The 27,807-nt window shown below is 60.4% G+C and overlaps 2 protein-coding genes across 4 annotated transcripts; both read right to left on the bottom strand.

The window, feature by feature from the left end:
- Positions 1-4,409: 4,409 nt before the first annotated feature.
- On the bottom strand, positions 4,410-15,211 carry LOC105486607 (tubulin polyglutamylase complex subunit 1). The gene is made up of 2 exons (XM_011749526.3): positions 14,863-15,211; positions 4,410-5,172 (listed from the first exon to the last, which is right to left on the bottom strand). Exons 1-2 carry the CDS (start codon positions 15,198-15,200, stop codon positions 4,638-4,640), a joined length of 873 nt encoding a protein of 290 aa, XP_011747828.2. The 5' UTR covers positions 15,201-15,211; the 3' UTR covers positions 4,410-4,637.
- Positions 5,038-27,807, bottom strand: LOC105487314 (mucosal vascular addressin cell adhesion molecule 1). 3 transcript variants are annotated; one of them, XM_071087716.1, is made up of 6 exons: positions 26,804-27,807; positions 25,023-25,307; positions 24,324-24,650; positions 21,215-21,403; positions 16,531-18,028; positions 5,038-5,172 (listed from the first exon to the last, which is right to left on the bottom strand). In XM_071087716.1, the coding sequence occupies exons 1-5, from the start codon at positions 26,862-26,864 to the stop codon at positions 17,703-17,705; spliced, it is 1,188 nt and encodes a 395-aa protein (XP_070943817.1). In that variant the 5' UTR covers positions 26,865-27,807; the 3' UTR covers positions 5,038-5,172; positions 16,531-17,702. The 3 variants fall into 3 exon arrangements, with proteins under 3 accessions (XP_070943817.1, XP_070943818.1, XP_070943819.1); XM_071087717.1 differs by having other exon boundaries at positions 16,531-17,923; XM_071087718.1 differs by lacking the exon at positions 21,215-21,403 and having other exon boundaries at positions 16,531-17,923.

Raw genomic sequence — 27,807 nt, 5'->3', positions numbered from 1 at the left:
GCAAGGGTCACTGTGGAGCCCGGAAAGGGTCTGGCCGTGGCCTCAGTGCTCAGATGGATTTGGTGAGGCGTCCACAGAGACCAGAATCTCTGAAGGAGCTCAGGGTCCAGGGAGCTGGCCAGAAACTCCACCTTGGATGTGTCAGGCCTGGGATGTCCTCAAAGGGATGCCCAAGGGGCGGTGTTTGGGCTGGGGCAGATCAGCGCTGGGGACCCAGATGCGAATTTGAGAATCCTTGGCCACCAGGCCGTAACTGAAGCCTGGTGAGCCGGGGAGGAGGACCCTCGGGAGGAGGGGAGGCCGTGGACGGAGCCACCAGGAGGGGAGGAGGACCCTCGGGAGGAGGGGAGGCCGTGGACGGAGCCACCAGGAGGGGAGGAGGACCCTCGGGAGGAGGGGAGGCCGTGGACGGAGCCACCAGGAGGGGAGGAGGACCCTCGGGAGGAGGGGAGGCCGTGGACGGAGCCACCAGGAGGGGAGGAGGACTCTGGAGGAGGGGAGGCCGTGGACGGAGCCACCAGGAGGGGAGGAGGACTCGGGAGGAGGGGAGGCCGTGGACGGAGCCACCAGGAGGGGAGGAGGACTCGGGAGGAGGGGAGGCCGTGGACGGAGCCACCAGGAGGGGAGGAGGACTCGGGAGGAGGGGAGGCCGTGGACGGAGCCACCAGAAGACCTGTAGAGAGAGGAAGCCTCCAAGGGGGCTGTGGGTGGGGCAGGAGCTGCGGGTGGGGCAGGAGCTGTGGGTGGGGCAGGAGCTGTGGGTGGGGCAGGAGCTGTGGGTGGGGCAGGAGCTGCGGGTGCTGCCAGAGGGGGTTGCTGTGCTCTACGCTGCTGAGAGGCCAGGGAGGACGGCTCAGCTTCCCGGCTGCACTGGCGAGGGTCATGTCAGAATCCGGACAGACAGGGCCCGCAGGACCTGAGGGCAGGCGCAACAGGCGGCACAGGGTCAGGGATCGGGGAGGCCCCGGGGAGCTGGGAAGGGCAGGGGAGGTGGGTTTTGGTCGGCCTTGGCCTGAAGGGACCGGGGTGGAGCGTGAGCTGCACCCTGGGGCCAGCTTTGGTGTCCTCTGATTGGTTACTCCTGGAGGCCTCTGTGCCCTGCGTCCCGTCCCGGTATCCAGGATTTAAGCCGACCTCAGCCTGCCTGGCTCTGGGCTTTGGGAGGACAGGGGCCTCTCCTGTGTTTTGTGTCCTGCTGCTCAGCCCCCAGCCCAGGCTCACCCAAAATGCTCTGGCATATGACCTGTAAGCGGCTACTGTCATAGCCTAACAGCAGCGATGGATGGAGTGGGCACCTTTCATTAATATTTATTGCCCATTGCTGCATAGCATGTCACCCCAAGTTTAGTAGCCTACAACCACAACTGTCATTTATTCAGCTCCTGAGTCTGCACAGCAGGAGCCCGTCAGCGTAGGCCCCAGAGCTGGTGCCCCGTCCAGAGGGTGAGCGTCCTGCTGTGGCCCTGCTGTGACCCAGCCTTGGAAGGAGCTCCAGTCCCAGAGGGGATGCGGGTTCCACCTCTCCATCTGCCTCTGGAGTGGGGAGTGGAAACATTACTGTGGGCCGGGCACGGCGGCTCACGCCTGTAATCCCAGCACCTTGGGAGACCGAGGCGGGCGGATCACCGAGGTCGGGAGCTTGAGACCAGCCTGGTCAACATGGTGAAACCCCATCTCTACTCAAAATACAAAGGTTAGCGGGGCGTGATGGCGGGCGCCTATAATCCCAGCTACTCAGGAGGCTGAGCCAGAAGAATCGCTTGAACCAGGGAGGTGGAGGTTGCAGTGAGCCGAGATCGTGCCACTCTACTCCAGCCTGGGCGGCAGAGCAAGACTCTGTCTCAAAAACAAACAAGCAGGCCGGGCGCGGTGGCTCAAGCCTGTAATCCCAGCACTTTGGGAGGCCGAGACGGGCGGATCACGAGGTCAGGAGATCGAGACCATCCTGGCTAACCCGGTGAAACCCCGTCTCTACAAAAAATACAAAAAAACTAGCCGGGCGAGGTGGCGGGCGCCTGTAGTCCCAGCTACTCGGGAGGCTGAGCCAGAAGAATCGCTTGAACCAGGGAGGTGGAAGTTGCAATGAGCCGAGATCGTGCCACTCTACTCCAGCCTGGGCGGCAGAGCAAGACTCTGTCTCAAAAACAAACAAGCAGGCCGGGCGCGGTGGCTCAAGCCTGTAATCCCAGCACTTTGGGAGGCCGAGACGGGCGGATCACGAGGTCAGGAGATCGAGACCACCCTGGCTAACCCGGTGAAACCCCGTCTCTACAAAAAATACAAAAAAACTAGCCGGGCGAGGTGGCGGGCGCCTGTAGTCCCAGCTACTCGGGAGGCTGAGCCAGAAGAATCGCTTGAATCAGGGAGGTGGAAGTTGCAGTGAGCCGAGATCGTGCCACTGCACTCCAGCCTGGGCGGCAGAGCAAGACTGTCTCAAAAACAAACAAGCAAACAAACAAACAAAACCCCACAAAACCCTAGAGAACTGGGTTCTGGGGAGCTTCCAAGAGCTGAACATGTAGAGATGCCTGGAAGCTCCGAGATGGCGCCCTGCGTGTCCTCACGGCACTGGAAGCCCTACCCATACCTCCCTGTGTGTCCCTTCCTCTGTTATCTTTTGCCACATCCTTTATAGGCAACCACGAAACACAAGTGTTTCCGAGTTCCGTGAGCTGCTCCAGCAAATCAAATCCAAAGGGGTGGTGGGAACCCCAGATCGAGCCCGGTCAGCCAGAAGCCCAGATTGGCAGCTGGTGTCTGAAGAGAGAGCAGGCTTGGACACTGAGCCCTCGACCTGTGGGATCTGACGCTATCTTTGGGTAGAAGGTGTTGGAGCTGAATTAAGAGGACACCCAGCTGGCGTCCGTCGCTCCCACGTGCGGTCACAGAACCCTTTTCTGTGTGGACGACTGTGACGTGGTGGTGAGAGCAGGGGAGAAACAGCTTGCGTGTTCCCTACGTCCGGTGGGACCCCCTCCCATTTAACAGGAGAGACTGAGGCCAAGGGAGTCACATCACCTGCCAGCAACCGTTCACATTCCAGATTCACTTTTTTTTTTTTTTTTTGGAGACAGAGTCTTGCTCTGTCGCCCAGGCTGGAGTGCAGTGGCGCGATCTCCGCTCACTGCAAGCTCCGCCTCCTGGGTTCACATCACTCTCCTGCTTCAGCCTCTGGAGTAGCTGGGACTACAGGCGCCCACCACCTCGCCTGGCTAATTTTTTTGCATTTTTTTTTTAGTAGAGACGGGGTTTCACCATGTTAGCCAAGATGGTCTCAATCTCCTGACCTCGTGATCCTCCCACCTCGGCCTCCCAAAGTGCTGGGACTACAGGCGTGGGCCACTGCGCTCGGTTGGTTTTGTTTTGTTTTGTTTTTCTTTTAAGACAGGGTCTCGTTCTGTCGCCCAGGTTGGATTGTAGTGGCTCAATCTTGGCTCACTGCAACTTCTGCCTCCTGGGTTCAAGTTATTCTCCTGCCTCAGCCTCCTGAGCAGCTGGGATTACAGGCACCCGCCACCACAGCCAGCTTTTTTTTTTTTTTTTTTTTTTTTTTAGTAGAGACAGGGTTTCACTATGTTGGCCAGGCTGGTCTCGAACTCCTGACCTCAAGTGACCCACCGCCTTAGCCTCCCAAAGTGCTGGGGTTACAGGCGTGAACCACCGCGCCTGGCTGGATTCGCTTTTTCAGTCTGAGAAGTGATTCTGGTTGTTGGTGGGGTGGGGCACTGGGGGGTACCGGTGGCGAGTGGGAGGTCCTGTGCGTTCTGCAGGCCTGGGCGCAGATCCCAGCCAAGCCCTTGCTGAGGGTGGGCCTGGGAATCAATCACATGAGGCATGTCAGTTGCTGGGAAGTGTTGGGGCTGTTATCTCACCAATGTCGCTACCATCTGCCCAGCTGGCCTCTTCGTTTGACATCTGGGGAGACTGAGGCCCAGGGAGGATACCTGGGGCAGGCGCGGCTGGAGGGCCTGGGCCCTGCGGTCCAGAAGAGCCACCTGCCCTCCGGCCTCAGGCTCCGCAGGGCCCCGTAGGGCGTCCCCCTCCGCTGCTCCCACCAGGCCGGGTCCAGGGGTCCCGGCGTTTCTGGCCTCGAATCCAGCCTCCAGCCGCCGCAATTCCGGAGCCGTGGGGGGCCCGCTGGGGAAAAGCGTCTTCTGCGGGCACCGGGGCCGGGAGGCGGGCGCGGGGGCCGGGAGGCGGGCGCGGGCGCGGGGGCCGGGAGGCGGGCGCCGGGGCCGGGAGGCGGGCGCGGGCATCGGGGCCGGGAGGCGGGCGCGGGGGCCGGGAGGCGGGCGCCGGGGCCGGGAGGCGGGCGCGGGGGCCGGGAGGCGGGCGCCGGGGCCGGGAGGCGGGCGCGGGGGCCGGGAGGTGGGCACCGGGGCTGGGAGGTGGGCGCGCACACACCAGCGTCAGCCTCGCAACGGATTTTATTAGCGCGGGGCAGGGGCTCCCGCGGGGGCGGAGGGGCGGCCGCGACGGTGTTTGGGGAGGGGGCGTCCGCTTCCTGGGAGCCCCGGCCTCCTCCGCAGGGCTGGGCGCCTCGTTGCAGGCCCTCACCCGGGCGAGGGGAAGGCTCCGCGCGCCCCGCACGCGGGGACCCCCCAGTGCAGATCCCGGATCCGCGCGGCGCACGGGGCTCAGCCCACCGGCTTGACCTTGGCGATGAAGAGCGCGGCCGCCCTCTCCAGGAACTCCTCGCGGGTCATGGGCGCCCTGGGCCGCCGGCCCCCGACGGCGCGGTCCAGCGCCAACGCCAGGCTGTCGGGCCCCAGGCGCGAGCCGGCCTCCAGGAAGCGCGCGGGCGCGGCGGCGTCACTGGCCTGCAGCGCGCCCTCCAGGGTGTCCAGCACGGCCTGGCCCACGCGGCGGTCGGCCACGGCGGCGACCGGGTCCTCCAGCAGCTGGAAGAGCGCGCCGGCGCGCGCCACGAACTCCAGCAGCACGAAGCAGGTGAGCGTGCCCGCGCGGAAGACGCTCAGCGGCACCGCCTCGTGGTCACGGCACTGCACCTTGCGCAGCAGCGGCGCCACCACCTCCTCGGGGGCCTGGCCGTCCCGGCAGATGCGCCTGAGCAGCTCGCTGTAGGTGCGTCCGTCCAGCCCTGGCCTCTTCCTGCGCCCGCCGGCGCTCAGGCACTCGTAGGCCACGCTCACGTTGTTGTTGAAGGCGGCCCTGCGGGGACGGGGACGTGGACGTTGGGGGTCTGGCAGAGCCCTCGCGCCCATCCAGACCCAGCCTCCCCTTCCAGCCAGGCCCATGTCCCAGCCTCCCCGAACCCCCAGCCAGTCCCAGACTCCCCTCCTCTTTACCCTCTGTCCCTGCAGCTCCCCTCTTGAGCCCCGACCTCCCTCCTCCCAGCCCCTTCCCAGCTTGGGCCTCTCCTCCCCCCAGCATCACTAGCCCAGGCCTCCCTCCTCCCAGCACCCCCCAGCCCAGGCCTCCCTCCTCCCAGCCCCCACCCAGCCTGGCCTCCCTCCTCCCAGCACCCCCCAGCCGAGGGCTCCCTCCTCCCAGCCCCCAGCCAGCCGAGGGCTCCCTCCTCCCAGCCCCCACCCAGCCTGGCCTCCCTCCTCCCAGCCCCCAGCCAGCCGAGGGCTCCCTCCTCCCAGCCCCCAGCCAGCCGAGGGCTCCCTCCTCCCAGCCCCCAGCCAGCCCGGGCCTCCCATCCCCACCAGCACCCCCAGCCTGGGCCTCCTCCTCCCAGCACCCCCCGGCCCAGGGCTCCCTCCTCCCAGCCTCCTCCCAGCCTCCACCCAGCTCAGGCCTCTCCTCCCCGCAGCTCCCATCCAGCCCTGGCTTCCCAGCTTCAACTACCGACCGGCCTCAGGACCTCTGCAAGGGCAGTGACACTGCCTTCCCCCACATCTCCCTCACCTCCTCCCTGGTCTCCTCCAGGTCTCCCCTCAAACGTTGCCTCCCCTGACCCCTAACTCCTCTCCTCCTGTTTTCTTCCTCGTGGTCATCCTGTGTCACTCCCTGACCCACATCCCTGTGAGCTTCACGTCTCCCACCAGGGCGTGAGCACCCGCCCCCCAGGGTCGGAAGTTCGTCTTGGTTACAGCCCTGCTGCCTGGAACGCTGCCCTGCACACAGTAGGCGCTCAGTAAATGTCTGTTGAATCAACCAACAGGCGTCTGTCTGGGGCATCTGGCCCCTGTGAAGAAGGAATTAATGAAGTCAACTCTAACCGAATAGTAGTAGTAATAGAAATTTAAAAATCCTCTTAAAGTTGCTGCAAAGTGTGACCACCCCTTACACTCAAGTTAAAAGAGAATGTTAACAGCCAGTTTTCTCTCTGTAGTCAGTGGACCTTATCTATACTCTCCAACTCCACATTCCTCAGTTTATTACAGGCCCAGCGAGTTCCTGCTTACCTCCCTAGCACGGCTGCAGGGTCACAAGACCGATAAGTTTAGGCTGTAAGACATGTTTTTCTCAAGATGTAAGAAATGTTAGCAGGGCGTGGTGGCTCACGCCTGGAATCCCAGCACTTCGGGCGGCCGAGGTGGGCGGATCACGAGGTCAAGAGATTGAGACCATCCTGGCCAACATGGTGAAACCCTGTCTCTACTCAAAATATAAAAACTAGCTGGGCGTGGTGGTGCGTGTCTGTAGTCCCAGCTACTTGGGAGTCTGAGGCAGGAGAATCGCTTGAACCCGGGAGGCAGAGGCTGCAGAGAGCCAGGAGCGTGCCCCTGCACTGTAGCCTGGTGACAGAGCGAGACTCTATCTCAAAAAATAAAAAAAAGAAATGCTGTAGTACTTGATTACCTGCCTTTGTTTCTCGCTTCTGTAACTTGCTTCCCGCCTCACGTAGTTCCTGCTTTAAGCTGTTTTAAAAGTAGAAAAGCCCTTTGTTTGGGGCTCGGACTTTCTGGACGTCTGTCCGGCTGAGCCGGTGATCAGCTTGGTAAACTCTCCTGAACCTTCTTCGGTCTCTCCAGTCTTCGTCCAGCAACACCAGGACCCTCTGTCTACCTCCCTGCAGCAGCGCCTGCTTACACCTGACCAAATACCGCACTCAACGCTTAACACAGCTGGCATTTCTTTTCTTCTTTTCTTTTTTTTGTTTGAGGCGGAGTCTCGCTCTGTCACCCAGGCTGGAGTGAGTGGCGCGATCTCGGCTCACGGCAACCTCCGCCTCCCGGGTTCACACCATTCTCCCGCCTCAGCCTCCCGAGTAGCTGAGATTACAGGCGTCCGCCACCGCGCCCGGCTAATTTTTGTATTTTTAGTAGAGATGGGGTTTCACCGTGTTAGCCAGGATGGTCTCGATCTCCTGACCTTGTGATCCGCCCGCCTCGGCCTCCCAGGGTGCTGGGATTACAGGCGTGAGCCACCGCGCCCGGCCTGTGCTGAACATTTAACACAGCTGACGTTTCATTTTTCCTTTTTTTTTTTTTGAGACAGGGTCTCACTGTGTTGTCCAGGCTGGAGTGCAGTGGTGTCATCGGGGTTCACAGCAGCCTCCACCTCCTGGGCTCAAGCGATCCTCCTGCCTCAGCCTCCCAAACTGCTGGGATTACAGGTGAGAGCTGCTGCACAGAGCCAACGGGTAGATTTCTCTCCCCCCGTAATCTCACAGGCAAGGCCCCACAGTCAGCCTGAGGGTCAAACTGACCTGCTGCCTGCTTTTGTAAATAAACCTTTATCGGGCCTGGTGCAGTGGCTCACGCCTTAATCCCAGCACTTTGGGAGGCTGAGGCGGGTGGATCACCTGAGGTCAGGAGTTCAAGACCAGCCTGACGAACATGGAGAAACCCCGTCTCTTCTAAAAATACAAAATTAGCCGGGCGTGATGGTGCACGCCTGTAATCCCAGCTACATGGGAGGCTGAGGCAGGAGAATCGCTTGAACCCGGGAGGCGGAGGTTGCGGTGAGCCGAGATCGCACCATTGCACTCCAGCCTGGGCAAAAAGAGCGAAACGCCATCTCAAAAAAAACAAAAAATAAATAATAAACCTTTATCGAAAGGTAACCACGTCAGTCCACTGACATGTGGCCTGTGGCAGCTTCAGACCGGAACCATAGAGCTGAATGTCAGGATGGAGGCTGCCACGCAAAGCTGAAATGTTCACTGACCCCTTATAGAAGAAGGCTGTCGGCCCTGCTGCTGGCTCTGGGGTGGGTTCGATTCCTTGCCTCAGGGAGGAACCTGAGGCCTTACTCCAGGCCACTTGTGTGCCGCTAGTGTGACTCGGACGCTCCCATGGAGGGCACCAGGGAGTGGCCAGGGAGCACCATGGCCAGCATCAGGGCCACTGCAGGACCCTGGGTGGGCTGCAAACCCCTGGGCCTCACTTCCCCATCAGTTCCCGGGCAGGCCTCATGCTAGTGGCCTGTTACTTCCTCTGGGACATATAGGGAAACTGAGGCTCAGGGCAGCCCCATGGTCTGGCCAAGGGTCCCAGAGAGGAAGTGGCCAACCTCAGGACTTATGCTTGTTCCTTCTGGGAGCTCAGCTTCATAGTGAGAAGGGCAGGTTTACATCGAGGCTCCAGCCTCCCTCTGGCGTGACCTGGGCACATGGTTTCACCTTTCTGTGGGCCACCTGTGGTAGATGCATGTGAGCCAGCGTGCAGTAGGTGCTCAGTAATGCAGGGCTGGTGCACAATAGATGCTCAGTGCTACTGGGCCAGCATGCAATAGGTGCTCAGTAAACGTGGGGCTGGTGTGCAGTGGGTGCTCGGTAATACAGGGCTGGTGTACAGCAGGTGCTCGGTGAATGCAGGGCCGGTACACAGTAGGTACTCAGTAATGCCAGGGTGGTGTGCAGTGGGTGCTTAGTAAATGCTGGGCCAGCATGCAATAGGTGCTCAGTAAATGTGGGACTGGTATGCAGTAGGTGCTCAGTAATGCAGGGCTAGTGCACAGTAGGTGCTCAGTAATGCTGAGGCAATGTGCAGTGGGTGCTCAGTAAATGCTAGGCCAGCATGCAATAGGTGCTCAGTAAATGTGGGACTGGTATGCAGTAGGTGCTCAGTAATGCAGGGATAGTGCACAGTAGGTACTCAGTAATGCTGGGGCGGTATGTAGTGGGTGCCCAGTAAATGCAGGGCCAGCATGCAATAGGTGCTCAGTAAATCTGGGGCTGGTGTGCAGTAGGTGCTCAGTAAAGCTAGGCTGGTGTGCAGTAGGTGCTCAGTAATACAAGACTGGCGTGCAATAGGTGCTCAGTAATGCAGGGCCGGTACACAGTAGGTGCTCAGTAATGCTGGGCCGGTACGCGGCGGGTGGTCAGTAATGCCGGGCTGGTACGCGGTGGGTGCTCAGTAATGCCGGGCCGGTACGCGGTGGGTGCTCAGGAATGCTGGGCTGGTGGACGGTGCGTGCTTGGTGAACACGAGCCTCCCTGGTCATCACTGCTGCTCAGTTCAGGGCTTAGGGATGGACGTGCCATCCCAGCGAGCTCGAGGGTCAAAGCCCTGCTATGGAGGAGGAAACTGAGGCCCAGAGTTGGAGGGCAGCGACCTGCAATTCAACCGTGGGCGCATCTGGCTGTAGGCTCCTTTTCCCTCCCAAGCAGTAAAGGCCCCACTTAGAATCTGCTGAGCGCTTTTACCATCCATGAGGTCATCCCCAAAATGCGCTCAGGGCAGGCGCAGTGTCGGCGCAGCAGCGCGCTGCCATCACGCCTGACTCCACCGCCGGAGTCCGGCTGACACCTCCGCGTGACACATCTCATCAGGATCCGCTGTGAGGCCGGGCAGGCTGCTGCCGCCTCCCAACCACACTCCAAACCTAGCGTCCTAAAAACAACAAGCGTGTACTATTGTCACAGTGTCTCGGCGGCGGCTCTGCTGTGAGGCTCTGCTGCAAGGCTCTGGCTTGGGGTCTCTCATGAGGTGGCCGTGGCCACAGTCCCCCGGGCTGGACGTGAGGCGGCCCCCTCCCCCGCAGGGGAGCCCACGGGGCACTTGGCAGCAGCTGCAGGTGCTCCCTGGGAGCTGAGCGAGCGACCCCACTGCGTGGCGGCTGCCTGGCCGAGCCAGCAACCCACCCAGGAGGGAGGGGGACACCACGATGTCCTTCGTGACGCGCCTCGGAAGGCCACACTCCGTCCGGTGCTTCAGCAGTCCCATTCCGGCTGTGCAGGGGGAGGGGGCGGCGCCAGGGCGTGAAACCTGGGAGCTGAGGCTCGCACGGGCATCTCGAAGGCTCGCGAAGGTAGCGCTGCTCCGCGGATCCCTCTGCCACTTCTCCACCCGCCACTTCTCCACCCCACCGAGGGTGAGCCTCTGGGCCTTGCTTTGCCCTGAAATGCGCAAGGGGCGTGGCCCACTTTCAGCGGGAATTTTAAGAGCCATCAAGCTACTTCCCAGTCCACTTCTGTTGTCAGGATTGCAGGTGCGTGTCAGGATCAGACAAGCCCTTGGTGGGGGGTGCAGTGGCTTATGCTTGTGAGCCCAGCACTTTGAGAGGCCGAGGCGGGAGGACTGCTTGAGCCCAGGAGTTCAAAACCAGCCTGGGCAATATAGTGAGATCCCGTCTCTACACAAATTTAAAAATCAGCCAGGTGTGCGTCTGTCCCGGGTACTTGGGAGGCTGAGGTGGGAGGATCCCTTGAGCCCAGGAGGTCGAGGCTGCAGTGAGCTGGGATTACACCAATGCACTGCAGCCTGGGTGACAGAGCAAGACCCCAGCTCAAAAAAGAAAACTGGGCCGGGCGCGGTGGCTCAAGCCTGTAATCCCAGCACTTTGGGAGGCCGAGACGGGCGGATCACGAGGTCAGGAGATCGAGACCATCCTGGCGAACACGGTGAAACCCCGTCTCTACTAAAAAAATACAAAAAAAAACTAGCCGGGCGAGGTGGCGGGCGCCTGTAGTCCCAGGTACACAGGAGGCTGAGGCAGGAGAATGGCGTAAACCCGGGAGGCGGAGCTTGCAGTGAGCTGAGATCCGGCCACTGCGCTCCAGCCCCGGCGACAGAGCCAGACTCCGTCTCAAAAAAAAAAAAAAAAAAAAAAAAAAAAAAAAAGAAAACTGGGCCAGGCGCCGTGGCTCATGCCTGTAATCCCAGCACTTTCAGAGGCCAAGGCAGGTGGATCACTTGAGGTCAGGAGTTCAAGACCAGCCTGGCCAACATGGCGAAACCCCGTCTCTACTAAAAATACAAAAAAAATTAGCCGGGCGTGGTGGTGGGCGCCTGTAGTCCCAGCTACTCAGGAGGCTGAGGCAGGAGAATCAATCGCTCGAACTCGGGAGGCGAAGGTTGCAGTGAGCCGAGATCACGCCACTGCACTCCAGGCTGGGCGGCGGAGCCAGACTCCGTCTCAAAAAAATAAAAAACAAAAACCCAACAACTGGCCGTCCCCTGCAGAGGAAGCGAGAGGAGTTTTGGTTGTGTTGAAGCCACTGAGGTTTGGGGTTGTTGGTTCCTGTGGTGCCCGCGGCTTCTCCTGACTGACAGGTCTGTGGGCCAGGATTAGCCAGCTCCATCCACCACCACTTCTGCACGAATTCTCTCCTCTCTGGGGGCAGCAGCCCTTGTCCGGCTCCCCAGGCATCCACGCGGCCCCTCGGTGCACAGGGCTCTGTGCCCGGCCCAGACCTGCCTCCGGTGTTCGTCTGCCCCTCCCGATGTGTGCGCCCTGCTTTTCTGCGCCTGACCTTGTGCATCTACGTTGTGGGGGTTCTTGTGAGGACGGGAGAACAGGGCTGGAGCCAGGTGCTCAGGACGTGTGGGAGGCCCCACCTGCGCTTATTTCGGGCTGTAATTAGGGCTGCAGCTCTGCCACAGCTGCCTCCAGGGGCAGGAAGATGCTCAAAAAGGTAATTACATCCTGGTGAGATCACAGCCATGATGACGGCACGAGACAGGAAGGTGACAGCTGACTTCAAGGCAGCCGCGTACCGGCTCCCAGCAGAATCACTGGGTGATGGAGGAGGAGGAGGAGGAGGAGGAGGAGGAGGAGGAGGAAGGCAGCAAGCTCTGGGCTGGGAGGAGGCGGGGCTGGAATGTCAGCTCTGCCTGTGACGGTGGCCTCTGGGCCTTGGTTTCCCTGATTGCAAAATGGAGAGTGGGAGGCCAGCCAGGGCTCTGTCTGTGTCGGCTCCTACACAGAGCGGTTTGTAAGGCATGTGAGCATTTGTTAATACAGGGAAGATCTATTTATGGAAAGTCTCCAGAAAGAGACGCAGGAGCCCCTCCTCACTTCAGACTTCGGCTTCCCACTCTTGCCCCCAGCAGATGCCGGGCGGTGACTGGGACATCTGTGGTTGTCACGACTCGGGGAGCTCCTGGCGAGGAGTGGGTGGAGGCCGGGGACGCTGCTCAGGGCCCTGCAGTGCCCACGACGGGCCCCCGGAGAAGGAGTCGGGGGACCCTGGCCCAGATCGGCCGGGGCTTGGTTTCCGTGCACGTTTTCCCGGCCGTGACCTGCAGGGGGCAGCGCAGTCCTGGCTGCTACGACGAGCAACGCGGGGGCTCAGGAGGCCTCGGGGCTGCCCTCTGCGGCTTCTGAGCCCAGCTCTGCCCTGGGTGGCCGTGTGGCCTTCAGCAAGTCATGGAACGTCTGTGTGTGTGCTCCGGGGGCTTGGAGACGACCAGGAAGGTGGCAGGAGGGGGACGCTGTGGCCCCATCACCAGCCCGGGTGGCCGGAGCCGGCCATTTCTCAAAAGAAGGTGGCAGAGGGGATGTGGGGTGACTTCTCCCCCAGTCTACCGCGGTGACGCTCTCAGGAGCAGCCCAGTCAGCCCTGCAGCCTTTGAGGGTCCACACGCTGGACTGAGCGGGGACAAACCTGCCAAGCTCTGGGCTTCTCTTCCCTACCGGCCAGGTGACCTCAGGGGTTCCCGACGGTCCAAGGACGGAGGGGCAGCCAGAGCTGCCCGCGGGGAGGACGGGAGCAGGCCTGGCTCTGCGAGCGCAGAATCAGATGCCGCTCAGGCCTGCGCACCTGTCTTCCACGTTCCCCACTGGCTGTGTCTCTGGGGAGCCCAGGCCAGCCCAGGGCCGGGATGCATCTGCACCGCCCTTGTCCTGACTCCCTGCTATGAGAACTCTTCCAGACAACGGCTCTGCTCCTGTCCTGGGGTGACTGGTGCCCGCCAGGCTCACGCCCATCCAGAACCTCAGACCGAGAGCTTATTTGGGACAGCAGATGTAGATGGTGGAGGTCACACGGAAGTAGGGTGGGGCCTAGTGGTGACATTATGAGGGAACACAGCACAGAGACACAGAGGAGGCCACGTGACGACAGAGGCAGAGACTGCAGCGATGCGGCCACAAGCCAAAGCCTGATGGCTGCCACTGGAAGCTGGGGAGGCAAGGAGGCTCGTTCCCTGGAGCCTCCAGAGGGAGTGTGACCCTCCTGACACCTCAATTTCAGACTTCTGAGAGAATAAATTTCTGTTGTTTTAAGCCACTAAGTTGGAGGTAATTTGTTCCAGCAGCCCTCAGAAATTAATATAAATATCCTCATCTGCAGTGTCTATGGGGTGAGTGGCTTGTGCAGTAATCAACCTGAACAACCATATATGGTGGGCCTGCTGTTTAACCCTTTTCCTCCTTGGGAGATTCTCTTCCAGATGTCCTGGGAGGCCATCTTCCTCCTGCTCCCCCTTCACCTCTGGTCTCGCCTTCCCACCCTGTCTTGTGGCTTCTCTGGGCTGGCTGCCCACAGAGTGTGGCTCTGAGCTCTTCTCAGCTCCCCTGAAGCCTTCAGGACCCTCCCAGTCCAGTCTCGTGTCCTGGCCCCATGTCTCAGTTGCAGACACTTCTGTCCACCTTCCCGTTTCTAGGCTCCTTCCAGCCTCTAACTTAATCCACAGGTGACTCTGGCAGCTTCTTCAAACCAGGGACCTTCCATTGCGGTAAACGGCGCCACTGACCCTCCGGGCCTGCCCTTGCCCGCTCCCCTCCCACCCGGCCCCAGCAAATCCTCGGGCGGGGCCTTCAGAGCCACTGGGCCACTGGAGCAAGTCTGCTCCTTGTCCAGGTCCCCAACACCCTGCCACCCTTATCTGAGTATGATCTTGTACAGCGGTGCACCGTGACCGTGGTGGGAGGGGACACTCCCCGTTTCTCTTCTCGCCCCGAACTTCTCTGGGACTCTGGTGAGGGCTGCCATGGTGGGCGCTTATGCCCTGGTTATGAGGCTGCAAGGGCACCTTTGCTTAGCATCCTTCCCTGTCTGCTCTTCCCACCCCCTTCCTGGGTTCTCTTGGGTGCACCCCCTTATAAAATCACCAGTACACAAAATGCCTACCTCAGGCCCCGCTTCTGGGGACCCCCCCCAACAAAAAAGAAAGCAGCCCATGCATACCCAACGTTAACACATAGTCCTCAACCACCTTCCTGGGCTCAGAACTGGCCCCAGCCAGGGGACACCGTGCATAGGCACCTGCAGCCCCACAGGCTTCCGCCAAACTCCGCGGCCTTCCCGCCTCCCATGTGTCCCACACTCCGGCTCTAAATTTGCACCTGCTGGGCCTCTTCCCTGCAACCCCCCTGCCCCGGCCCGCGCATCGCCAGGCTCTTCCAGGAATCCACACTTGCCTGCTGGGAGCCTGTCCCCTAAGGTGGGGGCCCTGGGTGACTGGGCTGCTCTCTGTAAATAGCATGATTTTGAAAATCATGAACTGCAAGGTGAAACTCAGCACCTGCAAAAAGGCGTCACAGACGCGAAGCCGGCCAGAAGGACTCGCGCCGCATGCAGCGCGCTGCCCAGCGCCGGACCCAAGCCCGGACCGTCCAGCCCACCTTGTCCGGTCCATCCCTCCCAAAAAGGCACCGCAGACTACAACTCCCAGCACGTCCCGGGCCCCGCGCCGGCGCTGCGGGTAAGGAGCCGCGCGGGGCATGCTGGGAATTGAAGTCCGCCACCGCCCCACCCGCCCAAGCCGGCCCGCTGCGCACCTCTGGGAGTGGTGGGCCAGGCGAAGGTGCCACAGTGCGCGGCCCAGGCGCTGCTGCTGCAGCAGGAGCTGGCCCGGGGGCTCCCCGGCGCCGCCGTTTACAGGCGAGCGCAGGCCCATGTTCTCGAAGTAGTGGGCCAGGAAGGCGATCGGTTCCTCGGGCCGCGCCTCCAGCACCTTCAGCAGGGCCGCCCGTAGCATCTCCGTCACGCCGACCTGCCGCAGGAAGTCCTCCTCGCTCTCGGCCGCCCCCGCCGCCCGGGATACCGACTGGCGGCCGCTGTCGGTGAAACCAGCCGGTGGTGCTACCGCTGGCCGCCGCTTCTCCACTGCCGCCATCTTCGCTGAGGGCATCGGGACCGGAAGCACCGCCATATTCCACCGTGCGCTAGAGCCCCAAGGCGGCCATCTTGATTAAGGGCAGAGGGCACTGGGATCCCGCTGGGAAACTTTGGGAAATGACAAAGGCCCGCTGCCCCTTTCCCTATGTCCTTATCGGCATTCCCTTTTCTCCTCCCTGTTTGTGTATATTGATTGGCTTTCCTGTCTTTGGCCTGGATCCTGAATTTTGCCAGACTCCAAAATGGCTGCCTCGGAAGTGCTCCGTTTCTGGCACGAAGCCGGATTGCTTGTCATTTGGGTAGTGAGCGAGTCCTTTATTAGCCTGGTCTCCTAGCAACCAGTCTCCCCGGTTACCAGAGGCCTGACGGAGCCTGCGCGGGGATGGACCTGCCTAGGACTGCTGGACCCAGCCCCGCGCCCGGCCCGCAGACCCTTTTCTCATGTTCATTTCTGAGCCTTGGTGCTGGGGGTCGAGCCCCGCCGGGACTTCCGCCTGACCCGGTCTCCGTCTGAGTGCGCAGCTCCCCTCGTGGGAGAAGCCCCCTCCCCAGCCCAGCTCCGCTGCAGCCGCGCTGAGCCCCTAGTGGCGGCCACCATGGCGAGCATCCCAGGCTGTTACCCTCCTGACCGCCAGAGGGAGCCTTCTGACACCGCCGCCTCCAGAGCTCTAAACTCTCCCATGGCTCCCCAGTACCCCCAGGCTGTCACCTCCAGCCCTTGCTGACCTCGCTTCCAGCCGCCCTCCCAACCCTCCTCAGCCCCCGGCCACCTCAAAGCACAGCCTCCTGCTCAGGCCACCTCTCCGTGTGTTTCCCCAGGCGACCTCTATATATCTTTCCTCACTTCTCCCACAGCTTTTGGGGAGTCCTGGTTAAGCTTCTCACCAGGGAGACCACTAAGCCCTCGCATTTTCCCGCCCCCGGCAGAGCTTGCTGGGTGCCCTCCCTGTCCCTCAGGGCCGTTGCCCTGGGCAGGGGGTAATGAGAGCTGTTTCGGGGGGTGGGGGGCGTTCCACCATCCTCCGACCACAGGAGTCTCTGGCGGGCAGACCAAATGCCCTTTGTCCAACGTAAAGTAGAGGTTCCTCTTCATACTATACTTTCCTCCCCATCTAATTAGGAATAAATAGTAACTTCTCTTAGAAGCAAAATGTATTCAAAGATCTGTGCTAACATTCTTCACTATCTGCTGGCTGTACTAAATCAACGTACTTTATATTCTCAGTTGCCACAATGTAGCCTAAATATTTGCCCTGGCACGCTTATGCTGGTCCAAGCGGGCATTAGGTCACAGCCTGTTCCTCTTCCTTATCTGAAGGTGCTTTTACCTTTCTCAGCATTCCACAAGTTACTTCCTCCTTCCTTTGCTCTCCTCTGCCTTTGCCTCTTTTACAAAGTTCTAAGTTGCCGGCCAATCAGAACAAATGCAGAAGCTGAGGTCCCGTTCCAGCCAACAGAAACTGGACACAGAAGCAGGGTGGACGCGTCAGGTTAGAAATGACCCTGTCTCCTTTGTTTGGTGTACTCTCGTGGCAAAACTGCTGGTGAGTGTACCCTTTCTGCAGAAAGTAAACCAATGGCCCTGCCGAGGAAATGAAATTTATGTTCAAGCGCCATTTCTTTACGGCACCGGGGAACAAGCATTTCTGACACTTTACTCTCCGGCCCTGGACTGTGGGATGAGGGCGATGGAGCCATCAGGGCGGGGCCCACAGTCAGCCCTCCTGCTGTCGGAAGCCCTCAGATCTCTCCTCTCCACGGAGTGGTGTCCACTGAGAAAAATGACAAGTTTCAGTTTCTTTTTTTTTTTTTTTTTTTTTTTGAGAAGGAGTCTCGCTCTGTCCCCCAGGCTGGAGTGCAGTGGCCGGATCTCAGCTCACTGCAAGCTCCACCTCCCGGGTTCACGCCATTCTCCTGCCTCAGCCTCCCGAGTAGCTGGGACCACAGGCGCCCGCCACCGCTCCCGGCTAATTTTTGTATTTTTTTAGTAGAGACGGGGTTTCACGTGTTAGCCAGGATGGTCTCGATCTCCTGACCTCGTGATCCACCCACCTCGGCCTCCCAAAGTGCTGGGATTACAGGCTTGAGCCACCGCGCCCGGCCACAAGTTTCAGTTTCTATCCTTTTAGGAGGTTTATTTGCCAAAGCCTCAGGAGGTCCTGACGGCAGGGGCCCAAGGTGGTCGGGGCACAGCTGGTTTTACGCATTTTAGGGAGATATGACACATGAATCAATATATGTAAGAAGTACGTTGGTTCCGTCCAGAAAGTCGGGGGTCACTCGAGCGGGGGGGGCTTCCAGGTCACGGGTAGGCAGGACAAACGGTCACCTTCTTTTGAGTTTCTGATGAGCCTTTCCAAAGGAGGCAATCAGAATGTGCGTCCCTCTCTGTGACCAGAGGGATGACTTTGAATAGAATGGGAGGCAGGTTTGCCCCGACCAGTTCTCAGCTTGAAGGGGTCCAACCTATTTTCCCTTCACAGGGGGAAGGGCTGGCTACTCAGAAGGGGCTACTCCCGACCTGGTCAGTCCCCCTTAATCCAGCCCAGGTCGGCACCTGGGGCAGGAGCCTCAGAGAAGCTGGTGGGTGGGCGCCGTCCTCAGCCAGGTGCCGGCAACGTTTCCAGAGGTGGTAGGTGGGCAAAGCCAGGAGCAGCAGTCCCAGCACCGCACTGCTGGTCCACAGAGCCGCGGGCAGCTGGTCACCTGTAGGTTTGGACGCTGGGGAGAGCAGGAGACGCCGGTCAGAGCCCTCCAGGCTTCTGCAGGCTTGGGAAGGGAGGAGTCCCTCAGAGGCTATGCGAGCTTCCAGAGTTACCACATTCCCTGAAATTTCACAAAGGACTTTACCTTTGTGACCCTTTCAAAACACGCATAGCACCTTAGAGTTTAGAAATGGGCAGTCCAGGCTGGGCGCGGAGGCTCACGCCTGAAATCCCAGCACTTTGGGAGGCCGAAGCGGGCGGATCATGAGCTCAGGAGTTCGAGACCAGCCTGACCATGGGGAAACCCTGTACCTCCTAAAAATACAAAAATTAGCCGGGCATGGTGACAGGTGCCTGTAATCCCAGCTACTCAGGAGGCTGAGGTGGGAGAATCACTTGAACCCGGGAGGCGGAGGTTGCAGTGAGCCGAGATCGTACCACTGCACTCCAGCCTTGTGCAACAGAGTGAGACTCTGTCGCACACACACACACAAAAGGGTGCTGAGCCTGCAATCTGCACTTTGAAGACTTAGTTTGGGGAAAAAGGAGGAGTGTAATATATCTCCTTCATACCATTTTATACTGATTACCTGTTGAAATGATAATACTTGGGATATATTGGGCTCCATGAAATGTATGACCACACTTTTTTTTTTTTGAAGTGGAATCTCGCTGTGTTCCCCAGGCTGGAATGCAGTGGTGCAATCTCGGCTCATTGCAAGCTCTGCCTCTTGGGTTCAAGTGATTCTCCTGCCTCAGCCTCCCAAGTAGCTGGGACTACAGGCGCCCGTTACCACACCTAGCTAATTTTTGTATTTTTAGTAGAGATGAGGTTTCACCGTGTTGGCCAGACTGGTCTCGAACTCCTGACCTCAGGTGATCCTCCTCCTCAGTCTCCCGAAGTGCTGGAATTACAGGCGTGAGCCACCATGTCTGGCCAACCTTTTTTTTGTTTGTTTGTTTGTTTTGCGACTGAGTCTTTCTCTGTCACCCAGGTGTGATCTCAGCTCACTGCAGCCTCAATCTCCTGGGCTCAAGTGATCCTCCAACCTCAGCCTCCCAAGTGGCTGGGACCACAAGTATACAGCACCACGCCCGGATAATTTTTCAATTTTTTGGTGTGGAAATGGGGGTCTCACTATGTTGCCCAGAATGGTCTTGAACTCCTGGGCTCAAGTGATCCTCCTGCCTCTGCCTCCCAAAGTGCTGGGATTACAGGCATGAGCCACTGTGCTTGGCCTGACCACACTTACTTTTACTGTTTTTTTTTTTTTTTTTGAGACGGAGTCTCGCTCTGTCGCCCAGGCCAGAGTGCAGTGGTGTGATCCCGGCTCACTGCAAGCTCTTCCTCCTGGGTTCACACCATTCTCCTGCCTCAGCCTCCCGAGTAGCTGGGACTACAGGCGCCCATCACCACGCCTGGCTAATTTTTTATATTTTTAATAGAGACGGGGTTTCACCGTGTTAGCCAGGATGGTCTCGATCTCCTGACCTCGTGATCCGCCCGCCTCAGCCTCCCAAAGTGCTGGGATTACAGGCATGAGTCACGGCGCCTGGCCTTTACTTTTAAATTTGAAATTACCTGTAGAAAGTAGAAAAGTTCCTCTTCAAAGCTCGTCTTGGTTTAAAAATAAAATTATAGACACTAGAAATAATAGCTTCTTACTCTAAAGCCTCCTATCAGCTATTATTTCTTATACTTTAGCCCAGTTAGTTGCTTGGGCTTACCCAGGCGTGTCAGACAGTCCCAGGCAAGTCTTCGCTCACAGCTTATGCCCCTTCCTTATTTGGAATGTTATCGCTTCCTTAATCTCTTGTAAGCAACTTCCTCTCCTTTGTCCTCCTTTGCACTTATCTATTTAGGAAAGTTTTAGGTTGTTAGCAAATGGGGTATCAGTTTAAGACCATGATGTCCCGCTCCAGCCAGTGGATGCAGGACATAGCAGTAAGGAAGACCCAGCCGGTGCGGGGCTCACGCCTGTAATCTCAGCACTTTGGGAGGCCGAGGCGGGTGATCACGAGGCAGGAGATCGAGACCATCCTGGCTAACACGGTGAAACCCCGTCTCTACTAAAAATACAAAAATTAGCCGGTGCGGTGGCGGCGCCTGTGGTCCCAGCTACTCGGGAGGCTGAGGCAGGAGAATGGCGTGAACCCGGGAGGCGGAGTTTGCAGTGAGCCGAGGTCGCGCCACTGAACTCCAGCCTGGGCAACGGAGCAAGAGTCCGTCTCAAAAAAAAAAAAGAAAAAAAAAGGAAGACCCAAATGCATAAGGATAAATATGTCTGCTTTTCCTTTGTTCAGGTGTGCTCCCGTCATTGTTCCATCTGCAATGGGCACCCTTTCTGCAGAAAGTAAAATGGCCTTACTGAGAGAATTAAATTTGAGTGCTATTTATTTGTGCACCGGGGGAACAAGCATTTCTGACATTACCTATGTGGGCCGGGCACAGTGGCTCACGCCCGTCATCCCAGCACTTTGGGAGGCTGAGGCGGCGGATCACCTCAGGTCAGTTCGAGACCAGCCTGGTCAGCATGGTGAAACCCCGTCTCTACCAAAAATACAAAAATTAGCCAGGCATGGTGATGGGCGCCTGTAATCCCAGCAACTCAGGAGGCTGAGGCAGGAGAATCGCTTGAACCCGGCAGGCGGAGGTTGCAATGAGCTGAGATTGCACTATTGCACTCCAGCCTGGGGGACAAAGCGAGACTCTGTCTCAAAAAAAAAAAAAAAAAAAAAAGGAAAAAAATTACTTATGTGACCACATTCTGTTTCTGCTTCTGTTCCAAAGATTGTTCTAGTCTATGAGGCTGAGAATTTACAAAGTGCCTTGAAATCTGCACAGTCTCTGACGTTTACAAAAAGGACCTACAGTTAAGAGAAGCCCACTGGACAGATGGGGAAACAGAGACTGGACGGATGGGGAAACTGAGGCTGGACAGATGGGGAAACTGAGGCAGAACGGACGGGGAAACTGAAGCTGGACAGACGGGGAAACTGAGGCTGGACAGATGGGGAAACCGAGGCTGGACAGATGGGGAAACCGAGGCAGGACGGACGGGGGAAACCAAGGCAGGATGGACAGGGAAACTGAGGCAGGATGGACAGGGAAACTGAAGCTGGACGGATGGGGAAACCGAGGCAGGATGGACAGGGAAACTGAAGCTGGATGGATGGGGAAACCAAGGCAGGACGGACAGGGAAACTGAAGCTGGACAGGGCAATTTCTTGTCTAAAGTCTTCATCCAAGGAACCTCTCGCTCTCAGCCCTTCCCACCCTCCCTGCCCCCAGGGACCCAGCACTCACAGCCTGTTGGGGTCACTTCTCCCTGCGTGGGCCCAGCCTGGGAGATCTCAGGGCGGCAAGTCCTGGTAGAGCCCGGGCTCCTGGGGCTGTGTGTGGAGCCCTGCTGGGGGGTGGTCTCCGGGGAGGTCGCGGCCCGGGGTTCCGGGGAGGTCGTGTCGGGGGGCTCCCGGGAGGTCGGGCCGTGCAGGACTGGAAACGGAGTGACGGTTGTTTTTCTCTCTGCTGCCCCAGCCCTGCCTCTCCCACCTCAGTCTCTGCATCTGGACAAGGGCTTGGACCAGAACTTCCCCAAACCCCTTTCCTCGACCCCTCTGGTGGGTCCCATTTCCATTTGTTCTTCTTTTTTTTTTTTTTTTTTTTTTGAGACGGAGTCTCACTCTGTTGCCCAGGCTGGAGTGCAGTGGCGCGAACTCGGCTCACTGCAAGCTCCGCCTCCTGGGTTCACGCCATTCTCCTGCCTCAGCCTCCTGAGTAGCTAGGACTACAGGCGCCCGCCACCGCGCCCGGCTAATTTTTTTTTGTATTTTTAGTAGAGACGGGGTTTCACTGTGGTCTCGATCTCCTGACCTTGTGATCCGCCCGCCTCGGCCTCCCAAAGTGCTGGGGTTACAGGCTTGAGCCACCGCGCCCGGCCTCTTTTTTTTTTTTTTGAGGCAGAATTTCGCTCTTGTTGCCCAGACTGGAGTGCAATGGCGCGATCTCGGCTCACTGCAACCTCCGCCTCCCAGCTTCAAGCGATTCTCCTGCCTCAGCCTCCTGAGTAGCTGGGATTTCAGGCGCCCGACACCTCGCCCGGCTAATTTTGTATTTTTAGTAGAGACAGGGTTTCTCCATGTTGATCAGGCTGGCCTTGAACTCCTGACCTCAGGTGATCCACCCGCCTCGGCCTCCCAAAGTGTTGGGATTACAGGCATGAGACACCATGCCTAGCCTGGTTTTTTTTTTTTTTTTTTTTTAGAGATGGGGTCTCAGTCTGTCATGCAGGCTGGAGTGCAGTGTTGCAATCATGGCACACTGCAGCCTCAACCTCCCAGGCTCAAACCATCCTCCCCACTTAGCCTCCTGAGTAGCTGGGACCACAGGCGTGCAATCATGCCCAGCTAATTTTTAAATTTTTTTGTAGAGATGGGAGGTCTCGCTATGTGGCCCAGGCTAGTCTGGAACTCCTGCGCTCAAGTGATCCTCCCATCTCGGCCTCCAACACCCCGGCCCACATTTTTGTTTCTATTCGGCATGCTATTCTAGTTGATAAAGGCTAGAATTTGTTGTTGTTGTTGTTGAAACAGAGTCTCACTCGGTCGCCCAGGCTGGAGTGCAATGGCGCCATCTCGGCTCACTGCAAGCTCCAACTCCCAGGTTCAAGCGATTCTTCGGCCTCAGCCTCCTGGGTAGCTAGGACTACAGGCGTGCACCCCCACACCTGGCTAATTTTTGTATTTTTAGTAGAGATGGGGTTTCACTGTGTTGGTCAGGCTGGTCTTGAACTCCTGACCTCAGGTGATCTACGCACTTCAGCCTCCCAAAGTGCTGGGATTAGAGGCGTGAACCCGGCCTAAAACCTAGAATTTATAAAGTGCTTTGAAAGCTACATGGTCCCTGAAATTTACAAACGACCCACAGTCAGAGAAGTCTACTGGACAGATGGGGAAACTGAGGTACCACAGTGGGCAGGATGGGAGTCCGGGCATTCCACGGCCCCCACTCACTGGCAACATCACCCCAGCAGGCTCCTTAATCTCCGCGTGCCTCAGTTTCCTCAACTATCAAAGGGGTGAGAGTCACCTCTTTGGGCTGCCGTGATAGTGAGCGGGCTCCCGCGTTTATTATGATGGGCTGTGACGGAGGAGAGTTGGGAGGAGGCTGGTGTGGAGAGAGGAGGTGCTTGGGGGCTTTCTGCTCTGGCTTTGTACTTCATCCCCTGTGGGACTGATGGGGAGACTGAGGCCCGAGAGGACCCGTGTTCTGTAAAATATCCCTCAAATCCAGCTTCCTCTCTACCCACCCCCGCCCCACCCCCACCACCAAGACTCCCGGGTCTCCCAGCTTCTGCTGCAACCCCGGGAGCCCTTTGCTTGAAACTCATGACCCCACACGCATTAACATGGGTATCAGGGTGCCCTGTGGGAGGACAGATCCCTCTCTGTTTAAGTGGGAGAAGCCGGCAGCAGCTTCAGGACTGGACAGGGCATGAAGCTGGTACTCCCTGGGCACCGGCCCACGTTAAATGTCTTCATCTGGGCATTCAGCGAGGGCTTATTGAGCACCTGCCCTGTTCTAGCTTCTGTGGACACAGCGTGTGCGCAAGACACAAGATTCCCACCTTGGGAGCCACAGTGGGAGAAGGTCGTGGAAAAGACAGAGAAGGTATGTGATTGGGGGATATCAGATATTATCCAAGGTGTCAAGAAACAGAACAGAAGGGAAAGGGGGCTCACACGGGTGTGCGTGTTTATACACGCGTGTGCATGTGTGCCTGTGTTTGTGCACGTGGGTGTGCCTGTTTGTACATGCATGTGCGCATGCGCCTCTGTACACGTGTGTGCGTCTGTGCCTGCGTTTGTACACGTTGGGGGTCGAGGGTTGACCCTTTAAAACGGGAATCCAGGGAAGCCTCACGGAGGAGGCCACACTCAGGCGGAGACCTGAGGGGGGAGGAGGAGAGAGCCGTGGAAAGATCCGGAAGAAGGGTATTCCAGGCAGAGGGCAGAGCCGTGAAAGGCCCCAGGACAGGATCATGCCTGGCGTGTTGGAGGAACAGCGAGGAGGCCCGTGTGGCTGGAGCAGAATGAGGAGGGGGAGAGAGGGTGGAGGCAGGGCAGGAAGGGGACAGGGCAGGTGGTGCAGGTTCCTGTGGGCCCCGGGGAGGACTCCGGCTTTGACCCCAAGGCAGGAGCCGTGGAGCGCTGTGGGCAGGGAAGGGGTGGGACCTGTGCTGGGGGCCGGGTGCTCAGTAAATACACGTTGAGTTAATGAATATCGCTTTGGCCGCGTGGGGGAATCCAATCCTCCCAGCGCCCCACAGCACAGGTGCTGCCCCCCGTCCCCCCGTCCCGAAGTGCCTGTCAAGGCTGGCGAGCGGTTGGGTCTCCAGGGGACCCAGCGGACTCACCCGGGATGGCCTGGCGGTGGCTGAGCTCCAAGCCAGGCAGCCTCATCGTGGCCTGGCAGTAGAGCGCGGGCAGGACAGGGGTTGCCAGGGTCGGCAGCCGCCAGCGCTCTGTCACCCTGAACAGCACGTCCTCCTCCTCCTGGGGCTCCTCCTCCTCCTCCACCTCCGGGCCCAGAGCCTGGGCCCCCTCCAGTTCCTGGTCCCCCAGGAGCAGGGAGAAGGAGAGCGCATTGGGGTCCACAGGCGTGACTTTGTGGGCCGTACAGGCCACCTCCGGGTCACCAGGCACCAGGGCTGCCGGGGAGATGGTCAGCTGGTCCGGGAAGGCTGTGATGGAGGGTCAGGGGTCAGGGCTGAGCCCAGAGTCAGGGCTGGACGGGATGGAGGGGCTGGAGCTCGGAGGGGGCTTGGAGCTGGGGCCAAGGATGCGTGGGGGTTGCTGATGAACCGGCAGTGGGGACCGCCTGTGCGCAGGCCCCACCCTGGGAAGCTGGAATAGACTGAAGGATGGGCCAGGGCCCGCCCTGGGAGGGTTGGGGTGGGTTGGGGGGAAGCGAAGACTGGGGACCTGGGTTCGGGGAGCTGTGCATGGAGCTGGGACCGGGCCTGCAATCTGGGAGGCTTCCAGGAACAGGTGGCGTAGGGAAGGGGCCGTGAGTCCAAGGGTCAGAGAGAGGCAGGGCGGGGGGGACGCCTCACCATACACAAGGAGCCGCACGGTGTGCTGGAAGGTGCGGCCCCCGCAGGAGCCCACGCACACACGGGTCCCGGCCGCCGACAGCGAGGCGTTGCGCACGGTGAGGACGCTGCGGCCCGCGTCCGACTGCACCGCGCCCAGGCTGGTGTCCAGGCCCCGCCACTGCACCGTGGCCCCGCCGTCCGCGCAGTCCAGGCGGCAGGTGAGCTGGCGAGAGGCGCCCAGGGCCACGGCCACCACCGGCTCCGGGGGCTCCACCTGCAGGGGCTTCACCTGGAGGGACTGGCCTGCGGCGACCCCGGCTCTCGCTCAGCCCCGCGGAGTCTCGGACCCCGCCCCGAGTCCCTGCCCTGCGCCCCGCCCCGCTCCCGGACCCCCGCCCCGCCTCTGCCCGGTTCCCGGACCCTCCCCTGCACCCCCGGACCCCCGCCCCGCCTCTGCCGGGTTTCCGGACCCTCCCGTGCACCCCCGGACCCCCGCCCCGCCTCTGCCCGGTTCCCGGACCCTCCGCTCCACACCCGGACCCCCGCCCGCCTCTGCCCGGTTCCCGGACCCTCCGCTCCACACCCGGACCCCCGCCCCGCCTCTGCCCGGTTCCCGGACCCTCCGCTCCACACCCGGACCCCCGCCCCGCCTCTGCCCGGTTCCCGGACCCTCCGCTCCACACCCGGACCCCCGCCCCGCCTCTGCCCGGTTCCCGGACCCTCCCCTGCACCCCCGGACCCCCGCCCCGCCTCTGCCCGGTTCCCGGACCCTCCCCTGCACCCCCGGACCCCCGCCCCGCCTCTGCCCGGTTCCCCGACCCTCCCCTGCACCCCCGGACCCCCGCCCCACCTCTGCCCGGTTCCCGGACCCTCCGCCCCACTCCCGGTCCACTGCCTCGCCGCTACCCGGATTCCCAGGCTCTGTCCCTGAACCCCGCCCCGACACCCGCCTCAGCACCAGTCCCCCGAGCCCTGTCTGCCTGGAACCGGTTTCGCTGCGGGTCAGAGGGCGGCGCGGAGCCCCCCAACTTCCTCTCTCAGCCCCTGCCTTCTCTGAGCCCCCTCCTCTGGCAGGATCACCAATCACCCCCTCTGTCGAACCCCTAATTCTGCGCACCCCTACTCTCTCCTGCACCCCCTCCTCCCTCCTGCGCCCCCTCCCCTCTCCTGCGCCCCCTCCCCTCTCCTGAGCCCCCTCCTCAGTCCTGAGCCCCCTCCTCCCTCCTGCGCCCCCTCCCTTCTCCTGAGCCCCCTCCTCAGTCCTGAGCCCCCACCTCTCTCCTGAGCCTCCCTCCTGAGCCCCCTCCTCCCTCCTGCTCCTCCTCCCCTCTCCTGCGCCCCCTCCTCTCTCCTGAGCCCCCTCCTCTCTCCTGAGCCCCCTCCCCTCTCCTGAGCCCCCTCCCCTCTCCTGCGCCCCCTCCTCTCTCCTGAGCCCCCTCCTCTCTCCTGAGCCCCCTCCCCTCTCCTGCGCCCCCTCCCCTCTCCTGAGCCCCCTCCCCTCTCCTGCGCCTCCTCCTCTCTCCTGAGCCCCCTCCCCTCTCCTGCGCCCCCTCCTAACTCCTGCGCCCCCTCCCCTCTCCTGCGCCCCCTCCCCTCTCCTGCGCCCCCTCCCCTCTCCTGCGCCCCCTCCCCTCTCCTGAGCCCCCTCCTCTCTCCTGAGCCCCCTCCTCCCTCCTGCGCCCCCTCCCCTCTCCTGTGCCCCCTCCCCTCTGCTGAGCCCCTTTCCCTCCTCACCCTCTCCCCTCTCCTGACCCCCCTCCTAACTCCCTCCTCTCTCCCGCGCCCCCTCCCCTGCTCACCGCAGCCCGGCTGGAGGAGCCCCAGAAGCCCCGCCAGCAGGAGGGCCAGGCCCCGATCCATGCTCGGTCCCCTCTGTCCCCGAGGCCTCGGGAAGCCGCTTAAATAGCGGCGCCCGCTCCTTCCCGCCGCCCCGCGACCCGCTCCAGCTGCCCCCCGGGGGCTTCCCAAGGGGCTTTCCCGGCCTGACCCCCGACCCTGGAGGCGGCAGAGAGGGAGGGGCTGGGGGCCAAAGATGGGGCGGGGGCCCCCGGGGCCGGTCAGGACGGGCGGGCAGGAAGGTCGGGTCCGTTCCAGGCCTCATTTTCAGGTACACGGGAAGATCGCAGACGGAGGCAGGAGGGTCGAGGTCAAGTGCATGGAAGTGGGACAGAGGCCGGGCAGCGCTGCCCCGCCCCGACGGCGGGTCCCCTGCGCTTTTTCTTTTTTTTTTTTTTTTGAGATGGAGTTTCGGTCTTGTTGCCCAGGCTGGAGTGCAATGGCGTGATCCCAGCTCACCGCAACCTCTGCCTCCCGGGTTCAAGCGATTCTCCTGCCTCAGTCTCCTGAGTAGCTGGGATTACAGGTTCCTGCCACCACGCCCGGCTAATTTTGTATCTTTAGTAGAGACGGGGTTTCTCCATGTTAGTGAGGCTGGCCTCGAACTAGCAACTTCAGGTGATCCGCCCACCTCCCATCACAGGCCTGAGCCACCGCTCCCGGCCCGCCTGCACTTTCCCGGGCCGCCGCACAGGGGCGGTGGGGAGCAGCCTCGGCCTGCTCCGCTACGGCCACGTCTTGTGGGCTGGGGTCCCCTGGGGTCAGGTGAAGGTCGCTGGGGATGGAGGCCCCCTGGCTGGGGTCTCCTGGCCGTCGTGGAGCTGTGCGACCCTCCAGGACCTGGGACAAGTCACCCAATCTCTGAGCCTGGCTTCCTTCCATCACATGGGCAGAGGCCGCCTACCTAGCAGGCCTGGCTGGAGCCTGGGAGTCCCAGTGGGGGCTACCTCTGTTCCTTGGTCTACAC

Source organism: Macaca nemestrina, chromosome 20 (genome assembly GCF_043159975.1).
Source record: "Macaca nemestrina isolate mMacNem1 chromosome 20, mMacNem.hap1, whole genome shotgun sequence".
NCBI lineage: Eukaryota > Metazoa > Chordata > Mammalia > Primates > Cercopithecidae > Macaca > Macaca nemestrina.
The sequence above is the reverse complement of the archived record's forward strand: the minus strand, read 5'-3'. Positions and strand labels throughout refer to the sequence as shown.

Coding starts and splice junctions, on each gene's coding strand:
- LOC105487314 (XM_071087716.1), bottom strand. CDS start 26,864: ATGGATCGGGGCCTGGCCCTCCTGCTGGCGGGGCTTCTGGGGCTCCTC. Junction 25,308..26,803: donor GCTCCTCCAGCCGGGCTGCG/GTGAGCAGGGGA, acceptor GGGTCGCCGCAG/GCCAGTCCCTCCAGGTGAAG. Junction 21,404..24,323: donor CCACCGCCAGGCCATCCCGG/GTGAGTCCGCTG, acceptor CTCCGTTTCCAG/TCCTGCACGGCCCGACCTCC.
- LOC105486607 (XM_011749526.3), bottom strand. CDS start 15,200: ATGGCGGCAGTGGAGAAGCGGCGGCCAGCGGTAGCACCACCGGCTGGT. Junction 5,173..14,862: donor CTGGCCCACCACTCCCAGAG/GTGCGCAGCGGG, acceptor CCGTCCCCGCAG/GGCCGCCTTCAACAACAACG.